The 25221-nt window shown below is 49.4% G+C and overlaps 1 protein-coding gene across 1 annotated transcript in view; it reads left to right on the top strand.

The window, feature by feature from the left end:
• The window catches only part of LOC110504940 (neuropilin-2-like), a gene marked incomplete at its 5' end in the record, with an annotated part of 288221 nt that overhangs the window by 178463 nt on the left and 84537 nt on the right, over positions 1 to 25221 (top strand). The window contains 2 exons of the mRNA XM_036965260.1: positions 348 to 425; positions 16958 to 17110. Coding sequence (XP_036821155.1) covers positions 348 to 425; positions 16958 to 17110 — 231 coding nt within the window. The remainder of the gene's footprint in view (positions 1 to 347; positions 426 to 16957; positions 17111 to 25221) is intronic.

The following is a 25221-nucleotide window of genomic DNA, read 5'->3' as shown; positions in this document are numbered from 1 at the left end:
GACTGGCACTGTATACATATATATATTTTTTTCTTAAGTCTCCTAGATATAGGACAGACTTCAAAACATAATTTATGTTTGTACTGTCTGTTTTGCCATTGTTGAATATGTTTTGCGATGCGTTTCTATAGGCTATAGTAGTAAAGGCCAAATTCAATATTTTGGTAAGAAAACATTTTTATTTAAGAAATGTTGCTACCTAAAGGTCTTGAACTTTAGTGGCTAAATGGCTAAGTGATCCATGGTTTGACATCTTAAAACGATTCCTTATGTCAGTTTTCCATCGGACCTTTCAAAATATTATACAATTAAGAAATCTTCTTGTTATTCTTTTCTCCTCTGTAAAGAGACCACCACTCTACCTGACACTGCCACACCGACCCTGCCACGTTTAGAGGATACCACCGCTGCCCAAAGAGGAGAGGGTAAATATATACTCTCACCCTGCCACGTTTAGAGGATACCACCGCTGCCCAAAGAGGAGAGGGTAAATATATACTCTCACCCTGCCACGTTTAGAGGAGAGGGTAAATATATACTCAAGTTTAGAGGATACCACCGCTGCCCAAAGAGGAGAGGGTAAATATATACTCTCACCCTGCCACGTTTAGAGGAGCAGATGAATATATACTCTCACCCTACCACGTTTAGAGGATACCATCGCTGCCCAAAGAGGAGAGGGTAAATATATACTCTCACCCTGCCACGTTTAGAGGATACCACCACTGCCCAAAGAGGAGAGGGTAAATATATACTCTCACTCTGCCACGTTTAGAGGAGCCGGTAAATATATACTCTCACCCTGCCACGTTTAGAGGAGAGGGTAAATATATACTCTCACCCTGCCACATTTAGAGGAGAGGGTAAATATATACTCTCACCCTGCCACGTTTAGAGGAGAGGGTAAATATATACTCTCACCCTACCACGTTTAGAGGAGAGGGTAAATATATACTCTCACCCTGCCACGTTTAGAGGAGAGGGTAAATATATACCCTCACCCTACCACGTTTAGAGGATACCACCGCTGCCCAAAGAGGAGAGGGTAAATATATACTCTCACCCTGCCACGTTTAGAGGATACCACCGCTGCCCAAAGAGGAGAGGGTAAATATATACTCTCACCCTGCCACGTCTAGAGGATACCACCACTGCCCAAAGAGGAGAGGGTAAATATATACTCTCAACCTGCCACGTTTAGAGGATACCACCGCTGCCCAAAGAGGAGAGGGTAAATATATACTCTCACCCTACCACGTTTAGAGGAGAGGGTAAATATATACTCTCACCCTACCACGTTTAGAGGATACCACCGCTGCCCAAAGAGGAGAGGGTAAAAATATACTCTCACCCTACCACATTTAGAGGAGAGGGTAAATATATACTCTCACCCTACCACGTTTAGAGGATACCACCGCTGCCCAAAGAGGAGATGGTAAATATATACTCTCACCCTACCACGTTTAGAGCAGCAGTTAAATATATACTCTCACCCTGCCACGTTTAGAGGAGAGGGTAAATATATACTCTCACCCTGCCACGTTTAGAGGAGCAGATAAATATATACTCTCACCCTGTCACGTTTAGAGGAGAGGGTAAATATATACTCTCACCCTACCACGTTTAGAGGAGAGGGTAAATATATACTCTCACCCTGCCACGTTTAGAGGAGAGGGTAAATATATACCCTCACCCTACCACGTTTACAGGATACCACCGCTGCCCAAAGAGGAGAGGGTAAATATATACTCTCACCCTGCCACGTTTAGAGGATACCACCGCTGCCCAAAGAGGAGAGGGTAAATATATACTCTCACCCTGCCACGTTTAGAGGATACCACCACTGTCCAAAGAGGAGAGGGTAAATATATACTCTCAACCTGCCACGTTTAGAGGATACCACCGCTGCCCAAAGAGGAGAGGGTAAATATATACTCTCACCCTACCACGTTTAGAGGAGAGGGTAAATATATACTCTCACCCTACCACGTTTAGAGGATACCACCGCTGCCCAAAGAGGAGAGGGTAAAAATATACTCTCACCCTACCACATTTAGAGGAGAGGGTAAATATATACTCTCACCCTACCACGTTTAGAGGATACCACCGCTGCCCAAAGAGGAGAGGGTAAATATATACTCTCACCCTACCACGTTTAGAGCAGCAGTTAAATATATACTCTCACCCTGCCACGTTTAGAGGAGAGGGTAAATATATACTCTCACCCTGCCACGTTTAGAGGAGCAGATAAATATATACTCTCACCCTGTCACGTTTAGAGGAGAGGGTAAATATATACTCTCACCCTGCCACGTTTAGAGGAGCAGATAAATATCTACTCTGACCCTGTCACGTTTAGAGGAGAGGGTAAATATATACTCTCACCCTGCCACGTTTAGAGGAGAGGGTAAATATATACTCTCACCCTACCACGTTTAGAGGAGAGGGTAAATATATACTCTCACCCTGCCATGTTTAGAGGAGAGGGTAAATATATACTCTCACCCTACCACGTTTAGAGGAGAGGGTAAATGTATACTCTCACCCTGCCACGTTTAGAGGAGAGGGTAAATATATACCCTCACCCTACCACGTTTAGAGGATACCACCGCTGCCCAAAGAGGAGAGGGTAAATATATACTCTCACCCTGCCACGTTTAGAGGATACCACCGCTGCCCAAAGAGGAGAGGGTAAATATATACTCTCACCCTGCCACGTTTAGAGGATACCACCGCTGCCCAAAGAGGAGAGGGTAAATATATACTCTCACCCTGCCACGTTTAGAGCAGCAGTTAAATATATACTCTCACCCTGCCACGTTTAGAGGAGAGGGTAAATATATACTCTCACCCTGCCACGTTTAGAGGAGCAGATAAATATATACTCTCACCCTGTCACGTTTAGAGGAGCAGATAAATATATACTCTCACCCTGCCACGTTTAGAGGAGCAGATAAATATATACTCTCACCCTGTCACGTTTAGAGGAGAGGGTAAATATATACTCTCACCCTGTCACGTTTAGAGGAGCAGATAAATATATACTCTCACCCTGCCACGTTTAGAGGAGCAGATAAATATATACTCTCACCCTGCCACGTTTAGAGGAGCAGATAAATATATACTCTCACCCTGTCACGTTTAGAGGAGAGGGTAAATATATACTCTCACCCTGTCACGTTTAGAGGAGCAGATAAATATATACTCTCACCTGTCACGTTTAGAGGAGAGGGTAAATATATACTCTCACCCTGCCACGTTTAGAGGAGAGGGTAAATATATACTCTCACCCTGTCATGTTTAGAGGAGAGGGTAAATATATACTCTCACCCTGCCACGTTTAGAGGAACAGGTAAATATATACTCTCACCCTACCACGTTTAGAGGAGAGGGTAAATATATACTCTCACCCTGCCACGTTTAGAGGAGCAGATAAATATATACTCTCACCCTGTCACGTTTAGAGGAGCAGATAAATATATACTCTCACCCTGCCACGTTTAGAGGAGCAGATAAATATATACTCTCACCCTGTCACGTTTAGAGGAGAGGGTAAATATATACTCTCACCCTGTCACGTTTAGAGGAGCAGATAAATATATACTCTCACCCTGCCACGTTTAGAGGAGCAGATAAATATATACTCTCACCCTGCCACGTTTAGAGGAGCAGATAAATATATACTCTCACCCTGTCACGTTTAGAGGAGAGGGTAAATATATACTCTCACCCTGTCACGTTTAGAGGAGCAGATAAATATATACTCTCACCTGTCACGTTTAGAGGAGAGGGTAAATATATACTCTCACCCTGCCACGTTTAGAGGAGAGGGTAAATATATACTCTCACCCTGCCACGTTTAGAGGAGAGGGTAAATATATACTCTCACCCTGCCACGTTTAGAGGAACAGGTAAATATATACTCTCACCCTACCACGTTTAGAGGAGAGGGCAAATATATACTCTCACCCTACCACGTTTAGAGGAGAGGGTAAATATATACTCTCACCCTGCCACGTTTAGAGGAGAGGGTAAATATATACTTTCACCCTACCACGTTTAGAGGAGCAGGTAAATATATAGTCTCACCCTACCACGTTTAGAGGAGAGGGTAAATATATACTCTCACCCTGCCACGTTTAGAGGAGAGGATAAATATATACTCTCACCCTGCCACGTTTAGAGGAGAGGGTAAATATATACTCTCACCCTGCCACGTTTAGAGGAGAGGGTAAATATATACTCTCACCCTGCCACGTTTAGAGGAGAGGGTAAATATATACTCTCACCCTGCCACATTTAGAGGAGAGGGTAAATATATACTCTCACCCTGCCACGTTTAGAGGAGAGGGTAAATATATACTCTCACCCTGCCACGTTTAGAGGATACCACCGCTGCCCAAAGAGGAGAGGGTAAATATATACTCTCACCCTGCCACGTTTGAGGATACCACCGCTGCCCAAAGAGGAGAGGGTAAATATATACTTTCACCCTGCCACGTTTAGAGGAGAGGGTAAATATATACTCTCACCCTGCCACATTTAGAGGAGAGGGTAAATATATACTCTCACCCTGCCACGTTTAGAGGAGAGGGTACATATATACTCTCACCCTGCCACGTTTAGAGGAGAGGGTAACTATATACTCTCACCCTACCACGTTTAGAGGATACCACCGCTGCCCAAAGAGGAGAGGGTAAATATATACTCTCACCCTGCCACGTTTAGAGGAGAGGGTAAATATATACTCTCACCCTACCACGTTTAGAGGATACCACCGCTGCCCAAAGAGGAGAGGGTAAATATATACTCTCACCCTGCCACGTTTAGAGGAGAGGGTAAATATATACTCTCACCCTGCCACGTTTAGAGGAGAGGGTAAATATATACTCTCACCCTGCCACGTTTAGAGGAGAGGGTACATATATACTCTCACCCTGCCACGTTTAGAGGAGAGGGTAAATATACACTCTCACCCTACCACGTTTAGAGGAGAGGGTAAATATATACTCTCACCCTACCACGTTTAGAGGATACCACCGCTGCCCAAAGAGGAGAGGGTAAATATATACTCTCACCCTGCCACGTTTAGAGGAGAGGGTAAATATATACTCTCACCCTACCACGTTTAGAGGAGAGGGTAAATATATACTCTCACCCTGCCACGTTTAGAGGAGAGGGTAAATATATACCCTCACCCTACCACGTTTAGAGGATACCACCGCTGCCCAAAGAGGAGAGGGTAAATATATACTCTCACCCTGCCACGTTTAGAGGATACCACCGCTGCCCAAAGAGGAGAGGGTAAATATATACTCTCACCCTGCCACGTTTAGAGGATACCACCACTGCCCAAAGAGGAGAGGGTAAATATATACTCTCAACCTGCCACGTTTAGAGGATACCACCGCTGCCCAAAGAGGAGAGGGTAAATATATACTCTCACCCTACCACGTTTAGAGGAGAGGGTAAATATATACTCTCACCCTACCACGTTTAGAGGATACCACCGCTGCCCAAAGAGGAGAGGGTAAATATATACTCTCACCCTGCCACGTTTAGAGGATACCACCACTGCCCAAAGAGGAGAGGGTAAATATATACTCTCAACCTGCCACGTTTAGAGGATACCACCGCTGCCCAAAGAGGAGAGGGTAAAAATATACTCTCACCCTACCACATTTAGAGGAGAGGGTAAATATATACTCTCACCCTACCACGTTTAGAGGATACCACCGCTGCCCAAAGAGGAGAGGGTAAATATATACTCTCACCCTACCACGTTTAGAGCAGCAGTTAAATATATACTCTCACCCTGCCACGTTTAGAGGAGAGGGTAAATATATACTCTCACCCTGCCATGTTTAGAGGAGCAGATAAATATATACTCTCACCCTGTCACGTTTAGAGGAGAGGGTAAATATATACTCTCACCCTGCCACGTTTAGAGGAGCAGATAAATATATACTCTCACCCTGTCACGTTTAGAGGAGAGGGTAAATATATACTCTCACCCTGCCACGTTTAGAGGAGAGGGTAAATATATACTCTCACCCTACCACGTTTAGAGGAGAGGGTAAATATATACTCTCACCCTGCCACGTTTAGAGGAGAGGGTAAATATATACTCTCACCCTACCACGTTTAGAGGAGAGGGTAAATGTATACTCTCACCCTGCCACGTTTAGAGGAGAGGGTAAATATATACCCTCACCCTACCACGTTTAGAGGATACCACCGCTGCCCAAAGAGGAGAGGGTAAATATATACTCTCACCCTGCCACGTTTAGAGGATACCACCGCTGCCCAAAGAGGAGAGGGTAAATATATACTCTCACCCTGCCACGTTTAGAGGATACCACCGCTGCCCAAAGAGGAGAGGGTAAATATATACTCTCACCCTGCCACGTTTAGAGCAGCAGTTAAATATATACTCTCACCCTGCCACGTTTAGAGGAGAGGGCAAATATATACTCTCACCCTGCCACGTTTAGAGGAGAGGGTAAATATATACTCTCACCCTGCCACGTTTAGAGGAGCAGATAAATATATACTCTCACCCTGTCACGTTTAGAGGAGCAGATAAATATATACTCTCACCCTGCCACGTTTAGAGGAGCAGATAAATATATACTCTCACCCTGTCACGTTTAGAGGAGAGGGTAAATATATACTCTCACCCTGTCACGTTTAGAGGAGCAGATAAATATATACTCTCACCCTGCCACGTTTAGAGGAGCAGATAAATATATACTCTCACCCTGCCACGTTTAGAGGAGCAGATAAATATATACTCTCACCCTGTCACGTTTAGAGGAGAGGGTAAATATATACTCTCACCCTGTCACGTTTAGAGGAGCAGATAAATATATACTCTCACCTGTCACGTTTAGAGGAGAGGGTAAATATATACTCTCACCCTGCCACGTTTAGAGGAGAGGGTAAATATATACTCTCACCCTGCCACGTTTAGAGGAGAGGGTAAATATATACTCTCACCCTGCCACGTTTAGAGGAGCAGGTAAATATATACTCTCACCCTACCACGTTTAGAGGAGAGGGCAAATATATACTCTCACCCTACCACGTTTAGAGGAGAGGGTAAACATATACTCTCACCCTGCCACGTTTAGAGGAGAGGGTAAATATATACTTTCACCCTACCACGTTTAGAGGAGCAGGTAAATATATAGTCTCACCCTACCACGTTTAGAGGAGAGGGTAAATATATACTCTCACCCTGCCACGTTTAGAGGAGAGGATAAATATATACTCTCACCCTGCCACGTTTAGAGGAGAGGGTAAATATATACTCTCACCCTGCCACGTTTAGAGGAGAGGGTAAATATATACTCTCACCCTGCCACGTTTAGAGGAGAGGGTAAATATATACTCTCACCCTGCCACATTTAGAGGAGAGGGTAAATATATACTCTCACCCTGCCACGTTTAGAGGAGAGGGTAAATATATACTCTCACCCTGCCACGTTTAGAGGATACCACCGCTGCCCAAAGAGGAGAGGGTAAATATATACTTTCACCCTGCCACGTTTAGAGGAGAGGGTAAATATATACTCTCACCCTGCCACATTTAGAGGAGAGGGTAAATATATACTCTCACCCTGCCACGTTTAGAGGAGAGGGTACATATATACTCTCACCCTGCCACGTTTAGAGGAGAGGGTAGCTATATACTCTCACCCTACCACGTTTAGAGGATACCACCGCTGCCCAAAGAGGAGAGGGTAAATATATACTCTCACCCTGCCACGTTTAGAGGAGAGGGTAAATATATACTCTCACCCTACCACGTTTAGAGGATACCACCGCTGCCCAAAGAGGAGAGGGTAAATATATACTCTCACCCTGCCACGTTTAGAGGAGAGGGTAAATATATACTCTCACCCTGCCACGTTTAGAGGAGAGGGTAAATATATACTCTCACCCTGCCACGTTTAGAGGAGAGGGTACATATATACTCTCACCCTGCCACGTTTAGAGGAGAGGGTAAATATACACTCTCACCCTACCACGTTTAGAGGAGAGGGTAAATATATACTCTCACCCTACCACGTTTAGAGGATACCACCGCTGCCCAAAGAGGAGAGGGTAAATATATACTCTCACCCTGCCACGTTTAGAGGAGAGGGTAAATATATACTCTCACCCTACCACGTTTAGAGGAGAGGGTAAATATATACTCTCACCCTGCCACGTTTAGAGGAGAGGGTAAATATATACCCTCACCCTACCACGTTTAGAGGATACCACCGCTGCCCAAAGAGGAGAGGGTAAATATATACTCTCACCCTGCCACGTTTAGAGGATACCACCGCTGCCCAAAGAGGAGAGGGTAAATATATACTCTCACCCTGCCACGTTTAGAGGATACCACCACTGCCCAAAGAGGAGAGGGTAAATATATACTCTCAACCTGCCACGTTTAGAGGATACCACCGCTGCCCAAAGAGGAGAGGGTAAATATATACTCTCACCCTACCACGTTTAGAGGAGATGGTAAATATATACTCTCACCCTGCCACGTTTAGAGGAGAGGGTAAATATATACTCTCACCCTGCCACGTTTAGAGGAGCAGATAAATATATACTCTCACCCTGTCACGTTTAGAGGAGAGGGTAAATATATACTCTCACCCTACCACGTTTAGAGGAGAGGGTAAATATATACTCTCACCCTGCCACGTTTAGAGGAGAGGGTAAATATATACCCTCACCCTACCACGTTTAGAGGATACCACCGCTGCCCAAAGAGGAGAGGGTAAATATATACTCTCACCCTGCCACGTTTAGAGGATACCACCGCTGCCCAAAGAGGAGAGGGTAAATATATACTCTCACCCTGCCACGTTTAGAGGATACCACCGCTGCCCAAAGAGGAGAGGGTAAATATATACTCTCACCCTGCCACGTTTAGAGGATACCACCACTGCCCAAAGAGGAGAGGGTAAATATATACTCTCAACCTGCCACGTTTAGAGGATACCACCGCTGCCCAAAGAGGAGAGGGTAAATATATACTCTCACCCTACCACGTTTAGAGGAGAGGGTAAATATATACTCTCACCCTACCACGTTTAGAGGATACCACCGCTGCCCAAAGAGGAGAGGGTAAAAATATACTCTCACCCTACCACATTTAGAGGAGAGCGTAAATATATACTCTCACCCTACCACGTTTAGAGGATACCACCGCTGCCCAAAGAGGAGAGGGTAAATATATACTCTCACCCTACCACGTTTAGAGCAGCAGTTAAATATATACTCTCACCCTGCCACGTTTAGAGGAGAGGGTAAATATATACTCTCACCCTGCCACGTTTAGAGGAGCAGATAAATATATACTCTCACCCTGTCACGTTTAGAGGAGAGGGTAAATATATACTCTCACCCTGCCACGTTTAGAGGAGCAGATAAATATATACTCTCACCCTGTCACGTTTAGAGGAGAGGGTAAATATATACTCTCACCCTGCCACGTTTAGAGGAGAGGGTAAATATATACTCTCACCCTACCACGTTTAGAGGAGAGGGTAAATATATACTCTCACCCTGCCACGTTTAGAGGAGAGGGTAAATATATACTCTCACCCTACCACGTTTAGAGGAGAGGGTAAATGTATACTCTCACCCTGCCACGTTTAGAGGAGAGGGTAAATATATACCCTCACCCTACCACGTTTAGAGGATACCACCGCTGCCCAAAGAGGAGAGGGTAAATATATACTCTCACCCTGCCACGTTTAGAGGATACCACCGCTGCCCAAAGAGGAGAGGGTAAATATATACTCTCACCCTGCCACGTTTAGAGGATACCACCGCTGCCCAAAGAGGAGAGGGTAAATATATACTCTCACCCTGCCACGTTTAGAGCAGCAGTTAAATATATACTCTCACCCTGCCACGTTTAGAGGAGAGGGCAAATATATACTCTCACCCTGCCACGTTTAGAGGAGAGGGTAAATATATACTCTCACCCTGCCACGTTTAGAGGAGCAGATAAATATATACTCTCACCCTGCCACGTTTAGAGGAGCAGATAAATATATACTCTCACCCTGCCACGTTTAGAGGAGCAGATAAATATATACTCTCACCCTGTCACGTTTAGAGGAGAGGGTAAATATATACTCTCACCCTGTCACGTTTAGAGGAGCAGATAAATATATACTCTCACCCTGCCACGTTTAGAGGAGCAGATAAATATATACTCTCACCCTGCCACGTTTAGAGGAGCAGATAAATATATACTCTCACCCTGTCACGTTTAGAGGAGAGGGTAAATATATACTCTCACCCTGTCACGTTTAGAGGAGCAGATAAATATATACTCTCACCTGTCACGTTTAGAGGAGAGGGTAAATATATACTCTCACCCTGCCACGTTTAGAGGAGAGGGTAAATATATACTCTCACCCTGCCACGTTTAGAGGAGAGGGTAAATATATACTCTCACCCTGCCACGTTTAGAGGAGCAGGTAAATATATACTCTCATCCTACCACGTTTAGAGGAGAGGGCAAATATATACTCTCACCCTACCACGTTTAGAGGAGAGGGTAAACATATACTCTCACCCTGCCACGTTTAGAGGAGAGGGTAAATATATACTTTCACCCTACCACGTTTAGAGGAGCAGGTAAATATATAGTCTCACCCTACCACGTTTAGAGGAGAGGGTAAATATATACTCTCACCCTGCCACGTTTAGAGGAGAGGATAAATATATACTCTCACCCTGCCACGTTTAGAGGAGAGGGTAAATATATACTCTCACCCTGCCACGTTTAGAGGAGAGGGTAAATATATACTCTCACCCTGCCACGTTTAGAGGAGAGGGTAAATATATACTCTCACCCTGCCACATTTAGAGGAGAGGGTAAATATATACTCTCACCCTGCCACGTTTAGAGGAGAGGGTAAATATATACTCTCACCCTGCCACGTTTAGAGGATACCACCGCTGCCCAAAGAGGAGAGGGTAAATATATACTCTCACCCTGCCACGTTTAGAGGATACCACCGCTGCCCAAAGAGGAGAGGGTAAATATATACTTTCACCCTGCCACGTTTAGAGGAGAGGGTAAATATATACTCTCACCCTGCCACATTTAGAGGAGAGGGTAAATATATACTCTCACCCTGCCACGTTTAGAGGAGAGGGTACATATATACTCTCACCCTGCCACGTTTAGAGGAGAGGGTAGCTATATACTCTCACCCTACCACGTTTAGAGGATACCACCGCTGCCCAAAGAGGAGAGGGTAAATATATACTCTCACCCTGCCACGTTTAGAGGAGAGGGTAAATATATACTCTCACCCTACCACGTTTAGAGGATACCACCGCTGCCCAAAGAGGAGAGGGTAAATATATACTCTCACCCTGCCACGTTTAGAGGAGAGGGTAAATATATACTCTCACCCTGCCACGTTTAGAGGAGAGGGTAAATATATACTCTCACCCTGCCACGTTTAGAGGAGAGGGTACATATATACTCTCACCCTGCCACGTTTAGAGGAGAGGGTAAATATACACTCTCACCCTACCACGTTTAGAGGAGAGGGTAAATATATACTCTCACCCTACCACGTTTAGAGGATACCACCGCTGCCCAAAGAGGAGAGGGTAAATATATACTCTCACCCTGCCACGTTTAGAGGAGAGGGTAAATATATACTCTCACCCTACCACGTTTAGAGGAGAGGGTAAATATATACTCTCACCCTGCCACGTTTAGAGGAGAGGGTAAATATATACCATCACCCTACCACGTTTAGAGGATACCACCGCTGCCCAAAGAGGAGAGGGTAAATATATACTCTCACCCTGCCACGTTTAGAGGATACCACCGCTGCCTAAAGAGGAGAGGGTAAATATATACTCTCACCCTGCCACGTTTAGAGGATACCACCACTGCCCAAAGAGGAGAGGGTAAATATATACTCTCAACCTGCCACGTTTAGAGGATACCACCGCTGCCCAAAGAGGAGAGGGTAAATATATACGCTCACCCTACCACGTTTAGAGGAGATGGTAAATATATACTCTCACCCTGCCACGTTTAGAGGAGAGGGTAAATATATACTCTCACCCTGCCACGTTTAGAGGAGCAGATAAATATATACTCTCACCCTGTCACGTTTAGAGGAGAGGGTAAATATATACTCTCACCCTACCACGTTTAGAGGAGAGGGTAAATATATACTCTCACCCTGCCACGTTTAGAGGAGAGGGTAAATATATACCCTCACCCTACCACGTTTAGAGGATACCACCGCTGCCCAAAGAGGAGAGGGTAAATATATACTCTCACCCTGCCACGTTTAGAGGATACCACCGCTGCCCAAAGAGGAGAGGGTAAATATATACTCTCACCCTGCCACGTTTAGAGGATACCACCGCTGCCCAAAGAGGAGAGGGTAAATATATAATCTCACCCTGCCACGTTTAGAGGATACCACCACTGCCCAAAGAGGAGAGGGTAAATATATACTCTCAACCTGCCACGTTTAGAGGATACCACCGCTGCCCAAAGAGGAGAGGGTAAATATATACTCTCACCCTACCACGTTTAGAGGAGAGGGTAAATATATACTCTCACCCTACCACGTTTAGAGGATACCACCGCTGCCCAAAGAGGAGAGGGTAAAAATATACTCTCACCCTACCACATTTAGAGGAGAGGGTAAATATATACTCTCACCCTACCACGTTTAGAGGATACCACCGCTGCCCAAAGAGAAGAGGGTAAATATATACTCTCACCCTACCACGTTTAGAGCAGCAGTTAAATATATACTCTCACCCTGCCACGTTTAGAGGAGAGGGTAAATATATACTCTCACCCTGCCACGTTTAGAGGAGCAGATAAATATATACTCTCACCCTGTCACGTTTAGAGGAGAGGGTAAATATATACTCTCACCCTGCCACGTTTAGAGGAGCAGATAAATATATACTCTCACCCTGTCACGTTTAGAGGAGAGGGTAAATATATACTCTCACCCTGCCACGTTTAGAGGAGAGGGTAAATATATACTCTCACCCTACCACGTTTAGAGGAGAGGGTAAATATATACTCTCACCCTGCCACGTTTAGAGGAGAGGGTAAATATATACTCTCACCCTACCACGTTTAGAGGAGAGGGTAAATGTATACTCTCACCCTGCCACGTTTAGAGGAGAGGGTAAATATATACCCTCACCCTACCACGTTTAGAGGATACCACCGCTGCCCAAAGAGGAGAGGGTAAATATATACTCTCACCCTGCCACGTTTAGAGGATACCACCGCTGCCCAAAGAGGAGAGGGTAAATATATACTCTCACCCTGCCACGTTTAGAGGATACCACCGCTGCCCAAAGAGGAGAGGGTAAATATATACTCTCACCCTGCCACGTTTAGAGGAGAGGGTAAATATATACTCTCACCCTGCCACGTTTAGAGCAGCAGTTAAATATATACTCTCACCCTGCCACGTTTAGAGGAGAGGGCAAATATATACTCTCACCCTGCCACGTTTAGAGGAGAGGGTAAATATATACTCTCACCCTGCCACGTTTAGAGGAGCAGATAAATATATACTCTCACCCTGTCACGTTTAGAGGAGCAGATAAATGTATACTCTCACCCTGCCACGTTTAGAGGAGCAGATAAATATATACTCTCACCCTGTCACGTTTAGAGGAGAGGGTAAATATATACTCTCACCCTGTCACGTTTAGAGGAGCAGATAAATATATACTCTCACCCTGCCACGTTTAGAGGAGCAGATAAATATATACTCTCACCCTGCCACGTTTAGAGGAGCAGATAAATATATACTCTCACCCTGTCACGTTTGGTGGAGAGGGTAAATATATACTCTCACCCTGTCACGTTTAGAGGAGCAGATAAATATATACTCTCACCTGTCACGTTTAGAGGAGAGGGTAAATATATACTCTCACCCTGCCACGTTTAGAGGAGAGGGTAAATATATACTCTCACCCTGCCACGTTTAGAGGAGAGGGTAAATATATACTCTCACCCTGCCACGTTTAGAGGAGCAGGTAAATATATACTCTCACCCTACCACGTTTAGAGGAGAGGGCAAATATATACTCTCACCCTACCACGTTTAGAGGAGAGGGTAAATATATACTCTCACCCTGCCACGTTTAGAGGAGAGGGTAAATATATACTTTCACCCTACCACGTTTAGAGGAGCAGGTAAATATATAGTCTCACCCTACCACGTTTAGAGGAGAGGGTAAATATATACTCTCACCCTGCCACGTTTAGAGGAGAGGATAAATATATACTCTCACCCTGCCACGTTTAGAGGAGAGGGTAAATATATACTCTCACCCTGCCACGTTTAGAGGAGAGGGTAAATATATACTCTCACCCTGCCACGTTTAGAGGATACCACCGCTGCCCAAAGAGGAGAGGGTAAATATATACTCTCACCCTGCCACGTTTAGAGGATACCACCGCTGCCCAAAGAGGAGAGGGTAAATATATACTTTCACCCTGCCACGTTTAGAGGAGAGGGTAAATATATACTCTCACCCTGCCACATTTAGAGGAGAGGGTAAATATATACTCTCACCCTGCCACGTTTAGAGGAGAGGGTACATATATACTCTCACCCTGCCACGTTTAGAGGAGAGGGTAAATATATACTCTCACCCTGCCACGTTTAGAGGAGAGGGTAAATATATACTCTCACCCTGCCACGTTTAGAGGATACCACCGCTGCCCAAAGAGGAGAGGGTAAATATATACTCTCACCCTGCCACGTTTAGAGGATACCACCGCTGCCCAAAGAGGAGAGGGTAAATATATACTTTCACCCTGCCACGTTTAGAGGAGAGGGTAAATATATACTCTCACCCTGCCACATTTAGAGGAGAGGGTAAATATATACTCTCACCCTGCCACGTTTAGAGGAGAGGGTACATATATACTCTCACCCTGCCACGTTTAGAGGAGAGGGTAACTATATACTCTCACCCTACCACGTTTAGAGGATACCACCGCTGCCCAAAGAGGAGAGGGTAAATATATACTCTCACCCTGCCACGTTTATAGGAGAGGGTAAATATATACTCTCACCCTACCACGTTTAGAGGATACCACCGCTGCCCAAAGAGGAGAGGGTAAATATATACTCTCACCCTGCCACGTTTAGAGGAGAGGGTAAATATATACTCTCACCCTGCCACGTTTAGAGGAGAGGGTACATATATACTCTCACCCTGCCACGTTTAGAGGAGAGGGTAAATATACACTCTCACCCTACCACGTTTAGAGGAGAGGGTAAATATATACTCTCACCCTACCACGTTTAGAGGATACCACCGCTGCCCAAAGAGGAGAGGGTAAATATATACTCTCACCCTGCCACGTTTAGAGGAGAGGGTAAATATATACTCTCACCCTACCACGTTTAGAGGATACCACCGCTGCCCAAAGAGGAGAGGGTAAATATATGCTCTCACCCTGCCACGTTTAGAGGAGTGGGTAACTATATACTCTCACCCTGCCACGTTTAGAGGAGAGGGTAAATATATACTCTCACCCTACCACGTTTAGAGGATACCACCGCTGCCCAAAGAGGAGAGGGTAAATATATACTCTCACCCTGCCACGTTTAGAGGAGAGGGTAACTATATACTCTCACCCTGCCACGTTTAGAGGAGAGGGTAAATATATACTCTCACCCTGCCACGTTTAGAGGATACCACCGCTGCCCAAAGAGGAGCACGACCAAGTTCTGGAATACCTTGAAAATCAGACATTTTCTCAAGTTGGTAATTAGTTGGTAATTAGTTGGTATTTAGTTGGTAATTAGTTGGTGATTAAAACGTATTTGAATTGAAAGAAAAGGAGAACATGAAATGATCCAATATGTTAAAATAAAAAATATTAGAATATTTATATTTCCAGATAGACTACAAAGTTTTATTTCCTCACGTGTTTGGCGCTCTGGTTGCCAGGAGACCTCACTCATTTCACCCACTATGGCAAGTAGCCAGGCCGGTACACAAGTGACTGATTAGGCCACCAATAGCTAAAATGCCAGGCAAATGTAGGTTAATCCTGCCAAATGTAGATTCATCCTGCCAAATGTAGGTTAATCCTGCCAAATGTAGGTAAATCCTGCCAAATCTAGGTTAATCCTGCCAAATGTAGGTTCATCCTGCCAAATGTAGGTTCATCATGCCAAATGTAGGTTCATCCTGCCAAATGTAGGTTAATCCTGCCAAATGTAGATTCATCCTGCCAAATGTAGGTTAATCATGCCAAATGTAGGTTAACATGCCAAATGTAGGTTCATCCTGCCAAATGTAGATTCATCTTGCCAAATGTAGATTCATCCTGCCAAATGTAGATTCATCCTGCCAAATGTAGATTCATCCTGCCAAATGTAGGTTAATCCTACAAATGTAGATTCAATCTATTGATGTTCATGAATGGTTTTGCCAGAACCTTCCAGGGATGTAGATCTAGTTTTTATGTTTTTTAAAGGATCAAGTATTATGGTGTTAGTTGAACACACAAGAGCACAAACACAAACACAAACACACTCACAAGCACAAACACAAGCACAAACACAAACACACTCACAAGCACAAACACAAACACAAACACACTCACAAGAGCACAAACACAAACACAAACACAAGCACAAACACAAACACAAACACACTCACAAGAGCACAAACACAAACACAAGAGCACAAACACAAACACAAACACAAGCACAAGCACAAACACAAACACAAACACAAACACACTCACAAGCACAAACACACACGCACCGGGCTTCAGGGCGTCTTCACATTGTACGGCTTAGACAGGTATTGATCACGATCAGTCTGATCAGCATCATTGATCCCTCCCTCTCTTTCTCTGTCCCCTCTCTCAATCTATACCTCTCTCCTCTAGGCACTACTCCTTGGTCTCTGTGTGACTTTGAGTCCAGTCTGTGTGGCTGGATCCCAGACAGCGTGTCAGAGCTGAGCTGGTCTCTCCACAGTGGCAGCCTCTCGTCTGGTCTCACACCTAGTCTGGATCTACCTCTCTCTCTGCCCAAAGACGGTCAGTACCGATCACATTTACTGTCATCTGGTCATCACTGGACAGGAGACACACTGACATTTATAGAGAGGTGACACCTGGTTTTATCATGGTCATCTGGTCATCACTGGACAGGAGACACACTGACATTTATAGAGAGGTGACACCTGGTTTCATCATGGTCATCTGGTCATCACTGGACAGGAGACACACTGACGTTTATAGAGAGGTGACACCTGGTTTTATCATGGTCATCTGGTCATCACTGGACAGGAGACACACTGACCTTTATAGAGAGATGACACCTGGTTTTATCATGGTCATCTTGTCATCACTGGACACTCCATCTCTATCTCTCCTCTTTCTCTCTCTCTCTCTCTTTCTCTCTCTCTCTCTCCTCTCTCTCTCTCTTCTTCTCTCTCTCTCTCCTTCTCTTTCTCTTTCTCTCCTCTCTCTCTCCTTCTCTCTCTCTCCTTCTCTATCTCCCTTCTCTCTCTCTCCTTCTTTCTCTCCTTCTTTATCTCTCCTCTCTCTCTCCTTCTCTCTCTCCTTCTCTATCTCTATATCTTTCCATCTCTCTCTCTCCTTCTCTCACACTCCATCTCGATCTCTCCTTCTCTTTCTCTCCTTCTCTATCTCTCATTCTCTGTCATATCTTCACTCTCTCTCTCTCCTTCTCTCTCTCCTTTTCTTTCTCTCAGCTCTCTCTCCTTCTCTCTCTCTCCTTCTCTTTCTCTCTCTCTCCTCTCTCTCCTCCTCTCTCTCTCCTTCTCTCTCTCCTTCGCTCTCTCTCTTTCTCTTTCTCTCCTCCCTCTCTCTCTCTCCTCTCTCTCTCCATCTCTATCTCTCCTTCTCTATCTCTATCTCTCCTTCTCTCACACTCCATCTCGATCTCTCCTTCTCGATCTCCAGCCCCGTCTTGTGTTCTCCGTGGCCTGACTTTCCTGTCTAAACTCCCCTGCCTCGTCAAAGGCACACACACACACACACACACACACACACACACACACACACACACACACACACACACACACACACACACACACACACACACACACACACACACACACACACACACACACACACACACACACACACACACACACACACACACACACACACCACAGCCTGTAAACCACTCAGCTCTGTTTTCTATATGGAAGCTTTAAAGAGAGAAAGGAAAGGATCGGTCTGATTTCTCCATCCCCTGCTACCCACTCCCCTGCTACCCACTTCCTCCCTACCCACTCCCCTGCTACCCACTCCCCTGCTACCCACTCCCCTGCTACCCACTTCCTCCCTACCCACTCCCCTGCTACCCACTTCCTCCCTACCCACTCCCCTGCTACCCACTCCCCTGCTACCCACTTCCTCCCTACCCACTCCCCTGCTACCCACTTCCTCCCTACCCACTCCCCTGCTACCCACTCCCCTGCTACCCACTTCCTCCCTACCCACTCCCCTGCTACCCACTCCCCTGCTACCCACTTCCTCCCTACCCACTTCCTCCCTACCCACTCCCCTGCTACCCACTCCCCTGCTACCCACTTCCTCCCTACCCACTTCCCTGCTACCCACTTCCTCCCTACCCACTCCCCTGCTACCCACTCCCCTGCTACCCACTTCCTCCCTACCCACTCCCCTGCTACCCACTTCCTCCCTACCCACTCCCCTGCTACCCACTCCCCTGCTACCCACTTCCTCCCTACCCACTCCCTACCCACTCCCCTGCTACCCACTCCCCTGCTACCCACTTCCTCCCTACCCACTCCCCTGCTACCCACTTCCTCCCTACCCACTCCCCTGCTACCCACTCCCCTGCTACCCACTTCCTCCCTACCCACTCCCCTGCTACCCACTCCCATGCTACCCACTTCCTCCCTACCCACTCCCCTGCTACCCACTCCCCTGCTACCCACTTCCTCCCTACCCACTCCCCTGCTACCCACTCCCCTGCTACCCACTTCCTCCCTACCCACTCCCCTGCTACCCACTTCCTCCCTACCCACTCCCCTGCTACCCACTCCCCTGCTACCCACTTCCTCCCCACCCACTCCCCTGCTACTCACTCCCCTGCTACCCACTTCCTCCCTACCCACTCCCCTGCTACCCACTCCCCTGCTACCCACTTCCTCCCTACCCACTCCCATGCTACCCACTTCCTCCCTACCCACTCCCCTGCTACCCACTTCCTCCATACCCACTCCCCTGCTACCCACTCCCCTGCTACCCACTTCCTCCCTACCCACTCCCCTGCTACCAACTTCCTCCCTACCCACTCCCCTGCTACCCACTCCCCTGCTACCCACTTCCTCCCTACCCACTCCCCTGCTACCCACTCCCCTGCTACCCACTTCCTCCCTACCCACTCCCCTGCTACCCACTCCCCTGCTACCCACTTCCTCCCTACCCACTCCCCTGCTACCCACTCCCCTGCTACCCACTTCCTCCCTACCCACTCCCGTGCTACCCACTTCCTCCCTACCCACTCCCCTGCTACCCACTCCCCTGCTACCCACTTCCTCCCTACCCACTCCCCTGCTACCCACTCCCCTGCTACCCACTTCCTCCCTACCCACTCCCCTGCTACCCACTCCCCTGCTACCCACTTCCTCCCTACCCACTCCCCTGCTACCCACTTCCTCCCTACCCACTCCCCTGCTACCCACTCCCCTGCTACCCACTCCCCTGCTACCCACTTCCTCCCTACCCACTCCCCTGCTACCCACTCCCCTGCTACCCACTCCCCTGCTACCCACTTCCTCCCTACCCACTCCCCTGCTACCCACTTCCTCCCTACCCACTCCCCTGCTACCCACTTCCTCCCTACCCACTCCCCTGCTACCCACTCCCCTGCTACCCACTCCACTGCTACCCACTTCCTCCCTACCCACTCCCCTGCTACCCACTCCCCTGCTACCCACTTCCTCCCTACCCACTTCCACACACCACCCATCCCCTGCTACCCACTTCCACACACCACCCCTCCATCCCCTGCTACCCACTTCCTCCCTACCCACTTCCACACACCACCCATCCCCTGCTACCCACTTCCTCCCTACCCACTTCCACCCCACCACCCATCCCCTGCTACCCACTTCCTCCCTACCCACTTCCACACACCACCCCTCCATCCCCAGCTACCCACTTCCTCCCTACCCACTTCCACACACCACCCATCCCCTGCTACCCACTTCCTCCCTACCCACTTCCACCCCACCACCCATCCCCTGCTACCCACTTCCTCCCTACCCACTTCCACACACCACCCCTCCATCCCCTGCTACCCACTTCCTCCCTACCCACTTCCACACACCACCCATCCCCTGCCACCCACTTCCACACACCACCAACCACCCTTACTACCTTCCACACACCACCCCTCCATCCCCTGCTACCCACTTCCTCCCTACCCACTTCCACACACCACCCATCCCCTGCTACCCACTTCCTCCCTACCTCTTCCACACACCACCCCTCCATCCCCTGCTACCCACTTCCTCCCTACCCACTTCCACACAACACCCCTCCATCCCCTGCTACCCACTTCCTCCCTACCCACTTCCACACACCACCCATCCCCTGCTACCCACTTCCACACACCACCAACCACCCTTACTACCTTCCACACACCACCCCTCCATCCCCTACTACCCACTTCCTCCCTACCCACTTCCACACACCACCCATCCCCTGCTACCCACTTCCTTCCTACCCACTTCCACACACCACCCCTCCATCCCCTGCTACCCACTTCCCCCCTACCCACTTCCACACACCACCCCTCCATCCCCTGCTACCCACTTCCTCACTACCCACTTCCACACACCACCCATCCCCTGCTACCCACTTCCACACACCACCCCTCCATCCCCTGCTACCCACTTCCTCCCTACCCACTTCCACACACCACCCCTCCATCCCCTGCTACCCACTTCCTCCCTACCCACTTCCACACACCACCCCTCCATCCCCTGCTACCCACTTCCTCCCTACCCACTTCCACACACCACCCATCCCCTGCCACCCACTTCCACACACCACCAACCACCCTTACTACCTTCCACACACCACCCCTCCATCCCCTGCTACCCACTTCCTCCCTACCCACTTCCACACACCACCCATCCCCTGCTACCCACTTCCTCCCTACCCACTTCCACACACCACCCCTCCATCCCCTGCTACCCACTTCCTCCCTACCCACTTCCACACACCACCCCTCCATCCCCTGCTACCCACTTCCTCCCTACCCACTTCCACACACCACCCATCCCCTGCCACCCACTTCCACACACCACCAACCACCCTTACTACCTTCCACACACCACCCCTCCATCCCCTGCTACCCACTTCCTCCCTACCCACTTCCACACACCACCCATCCCCTGCTACCCACTTCCTTCCTACCCACTTCCACACACCACCCCTCCATCCCCTGCTACCCACTTCCTCCCTACCCACTTCCACACACCACCCCTCCATCCCCTGCTACCCACTTCCTCACTACCCACTTCCACACACCACCCATCCCCTGCTACCCACTTCCACACACCACCCCTCCATCCCCTGCTACCCACTTCCTCCCTACCCAATTCCACACACCACCCCTCCATCCCCTGCTACCCACTTCCTCCCTACCCACTTCCTCCCTACCCACTTCCACACACCACCCCTCCATCCCCTGCTACCCACTTCCTCCCTACCCACTTCCACACACCACCCATCCCCTGCTACCCACTTCCTTCCTACCCACTTCCACCCCACCACCCATCCCCTGCTACCCACTTCCTCCCTACCCACTTCCACACACCACCCCTCCATCCCCTGCTACCCACTTCCTCCCACCCACTTCCACACACCACCAACCACCCTTACTACCTTCCACACACCACCCCTCCATCCCCTGCTACCCACTTCCTCCCTACCCACTTCCACACACCACCCATCCCCTGCTACCCACTTCCTCCCTACCCACTTCCACACACCACCCCTCCATCCCCTGCTACCCACTTCCTCCGTACCCACTTCCACACACCACCCCTCCATCCCCTGCTACCCACTTCCTCCCTACCCACTTCCACACACCACCCATCCCCTGCTACCCACTTCCACACACCACCAACCACCCTTACTACCTTCCACACACCACCCCTCCATCCCCTGCTACCCACTTCCTCCCTACCCACTTCCACACACCACCCATCCCCTGCTACCCACTTCCTTCCTACCCACTTCCACACACCACCCCTCCATCCCCTGCTACCCACTTCCTCCCTACCCACTTCCACATACCACCCCTCCATCCCCTGCTACCCACTTCCTCCCTACCCACTTCCACACACCACCCATCCCCTGCTACCCACTTCCACACACCACCCCTCCACCCCCTGCTACCCACTTCCTCCCTACCCAATTCCACACACCACCCCTCCATCCCCTGCTACCCACTTCCTCCCTACCCACTTCCTTCCTACCCACTTCCACACACCACCCCTCCATCCCCTGCTACCCACTTCCTCCCTACCCACTTCCACACACCACCCATCCCCTGCTACCCACTTCCTTCCTACCCACTTCCACCCCACCACCCATCCCCTGCTACCCACTTCCTCCCTACCCACTTCCACACACCACCCCTCCATCCCCTGCTACCCACTTCCTCCCTACCCACTTCCACACACCACCCATCCCCTGCCACCCACTTCCACACACCACCAACCACCCTTACTACCTTCCACACACCACCCCTCCATCTCCTGCTACCCACTTCCGCCCTACCCACTTCCACACACCACCCATCCCCTGCTACCCACTTCCTCCCTACCCACTTCCACACACCACCCCTCCATCCCCTGCTACCCACTTCCTCCCTACCCACTTCCACACACCACCCCTCCATCCCCTGCTACCCACTTCCTCCCTACCCACTTCCACACACCACCCATCCCCTGCTACCCACTTCTACACACCACCAACCACCCTTACTACCTTCCACACACCACCCCTCCATCCCCTGCTACCCACTTCCTCCCTACCCACTTCCATACACCACCCATCCCCTGCTACCCACTTCCTTCCTACCCACTTCCACACACCACCCCTCCATCCCCTGCTACCCACTTCCCCCCTACCCACTTCCACACACCACCCCTCCATCCCCTGCTACCCACTTCCCCCCTACCCACTTCCACACACCACCCATCCCCTGCTACCCACTTCCACACACCACCAACCACCCTTACTACCTTCCACACACCACCCCTCCATCCCCTGCTACCCACTTCCACACACCACCCCACCACCCCTACTACCCACTTCCACACACCACCCCTCCATCCCCTGCTACCCACTTCCTCTCTACCCACTTCCACACACCACCCATCCCCTGCTACCCACTTCCACACACCACCAACCACCCTTACTACCTTCCACACACCACCCCTCCATCCCCTGCTACCCACTTCCACACACCACCCCACCACCCCTACTACCCACTTCCACACACCACCCCACCACCCCTACCCACTTCCACACACCACCCAACCACCCCTACTACCCACTTCCACACCCCACCCCTCCACCCCTACCTACTTCCACACACCACCCCACCATCCCTACTACCTTCCACACACCACCCCACCACCCCTACTACCTTCCACACACCACCCCTACCTTCCCTACTACCTTCCACACACCACCCCACCACCCCTACTACCTTCCACACACCACCCCACCACCCCTACTACCTTCCACACACCACCCCTAACCTCCCTACTACCTTCCACACACCACCCCCACCACCCCTACTACCTTCCACACACCACCCCACCACCCCTACTACCTTCCACACACCACCCCACCACCCGTACTACCTTCCACACACCACCCCACCACCCCTACTACCTTCCACACACCACCCCACCACCCCTACTACCTTCCACACACCACCCCACCACCCCTACTACCTTCCACACACCACTCCTACCCTCCCTACTACCGCCCACACACCACCCCACCACCCCTACCCTCCCTACTACCTTCCACACACCACCCATACCCTCCCTACTACCTTCCACACACCACCCCAAAACCCCCTACCCTCCCTACTACCTTCCACACACCACCCCAAAGCCCCCTACCCTCCCTACTACCTTCCACACACCACCCCTACCCTCCCTACCACCTTCCACACACCACCCCTACCCTCCCTACTACCTTCCAAACACCAACCCCACCCTCCCTACTACCTTCCACACACCACCCCTACCCTCCCTACTACCTTCCACACACCACCCCTACCCTCCCTACTACCTTCCACACACCACCCCACCACCCCTATCCTCCCTACAACCTTCCACACACCACCCCTACCCTCCATACTACCTTCCACACACCACCCCTACCCTCCCTACCACCTTCCACACACCACCCCTACCCTCCCTACTACCTTCCACACACCAACCCCACCCTCCCTACTACCTTCCACACACCCCCACTACCCTCCCTACCACCTTCCACACACCACCCCTACCCTCCCTACTACCTTCCACACACCACCCCAAAACCCCCTACCCTCCCTACTACCTTCCACACACCACCCCTACCCTCCCTACTACCTTCCACACACCACCCCTACCCTCCCTACTACCTTCCACACACCACCCTTACCCTCCCTACTACCTTCCACACACCACCCCTACCCTCCCTACTACCTTCCACACACCACCCCTACCCTCCCTACCACCTTCCACACACCACCCCTACCCTCCCTACTACCTTCCACACACCACCCCTATCCTCCCTACTACCTTCCACACACCACCCCACCACCCCTACCCTCCCTACCACTTTCCACACACCACCCATACCCTCCCTACCACCTTCCACATACCACCCCCACCCTCCCTACCACCTTCCACATACCACCCCTACCCTTCCTACCACCTTCCACATACCACCCCTACCCTCCCTACCAACTTCCACACACAACCCCTAAGCTCCCAACCACCTTCCACATACCACCCCCACCCTCCCTACCTTCCAGATACCACCCCTACCCTCCCTACCTTCCACATACCACCCCTACCCTGCAACCATCAGCAGAACCTAAAACAGAGCTGCATTTCCTG

This window comes from Oncorhynchus mykiss, chromosome 3 (assembly GCF_013265735.2).
Source record: "Oncorhynchus mykiss isolate Arlee chromosome 3, USDA_OmykA_1.1, whole genome shotgun sequence".
In the NCBI taxonomy this organism is placed as follows: Eukaryota; Metazoa; Chordata; class Actinopteri; order Salmoniformes; family Salmonidae; genus Oncorhynchus; species Oncorhynchus mykiss.
This window is presented reverse-complemented; position numbering and strand designations above follow the sequence as displayed.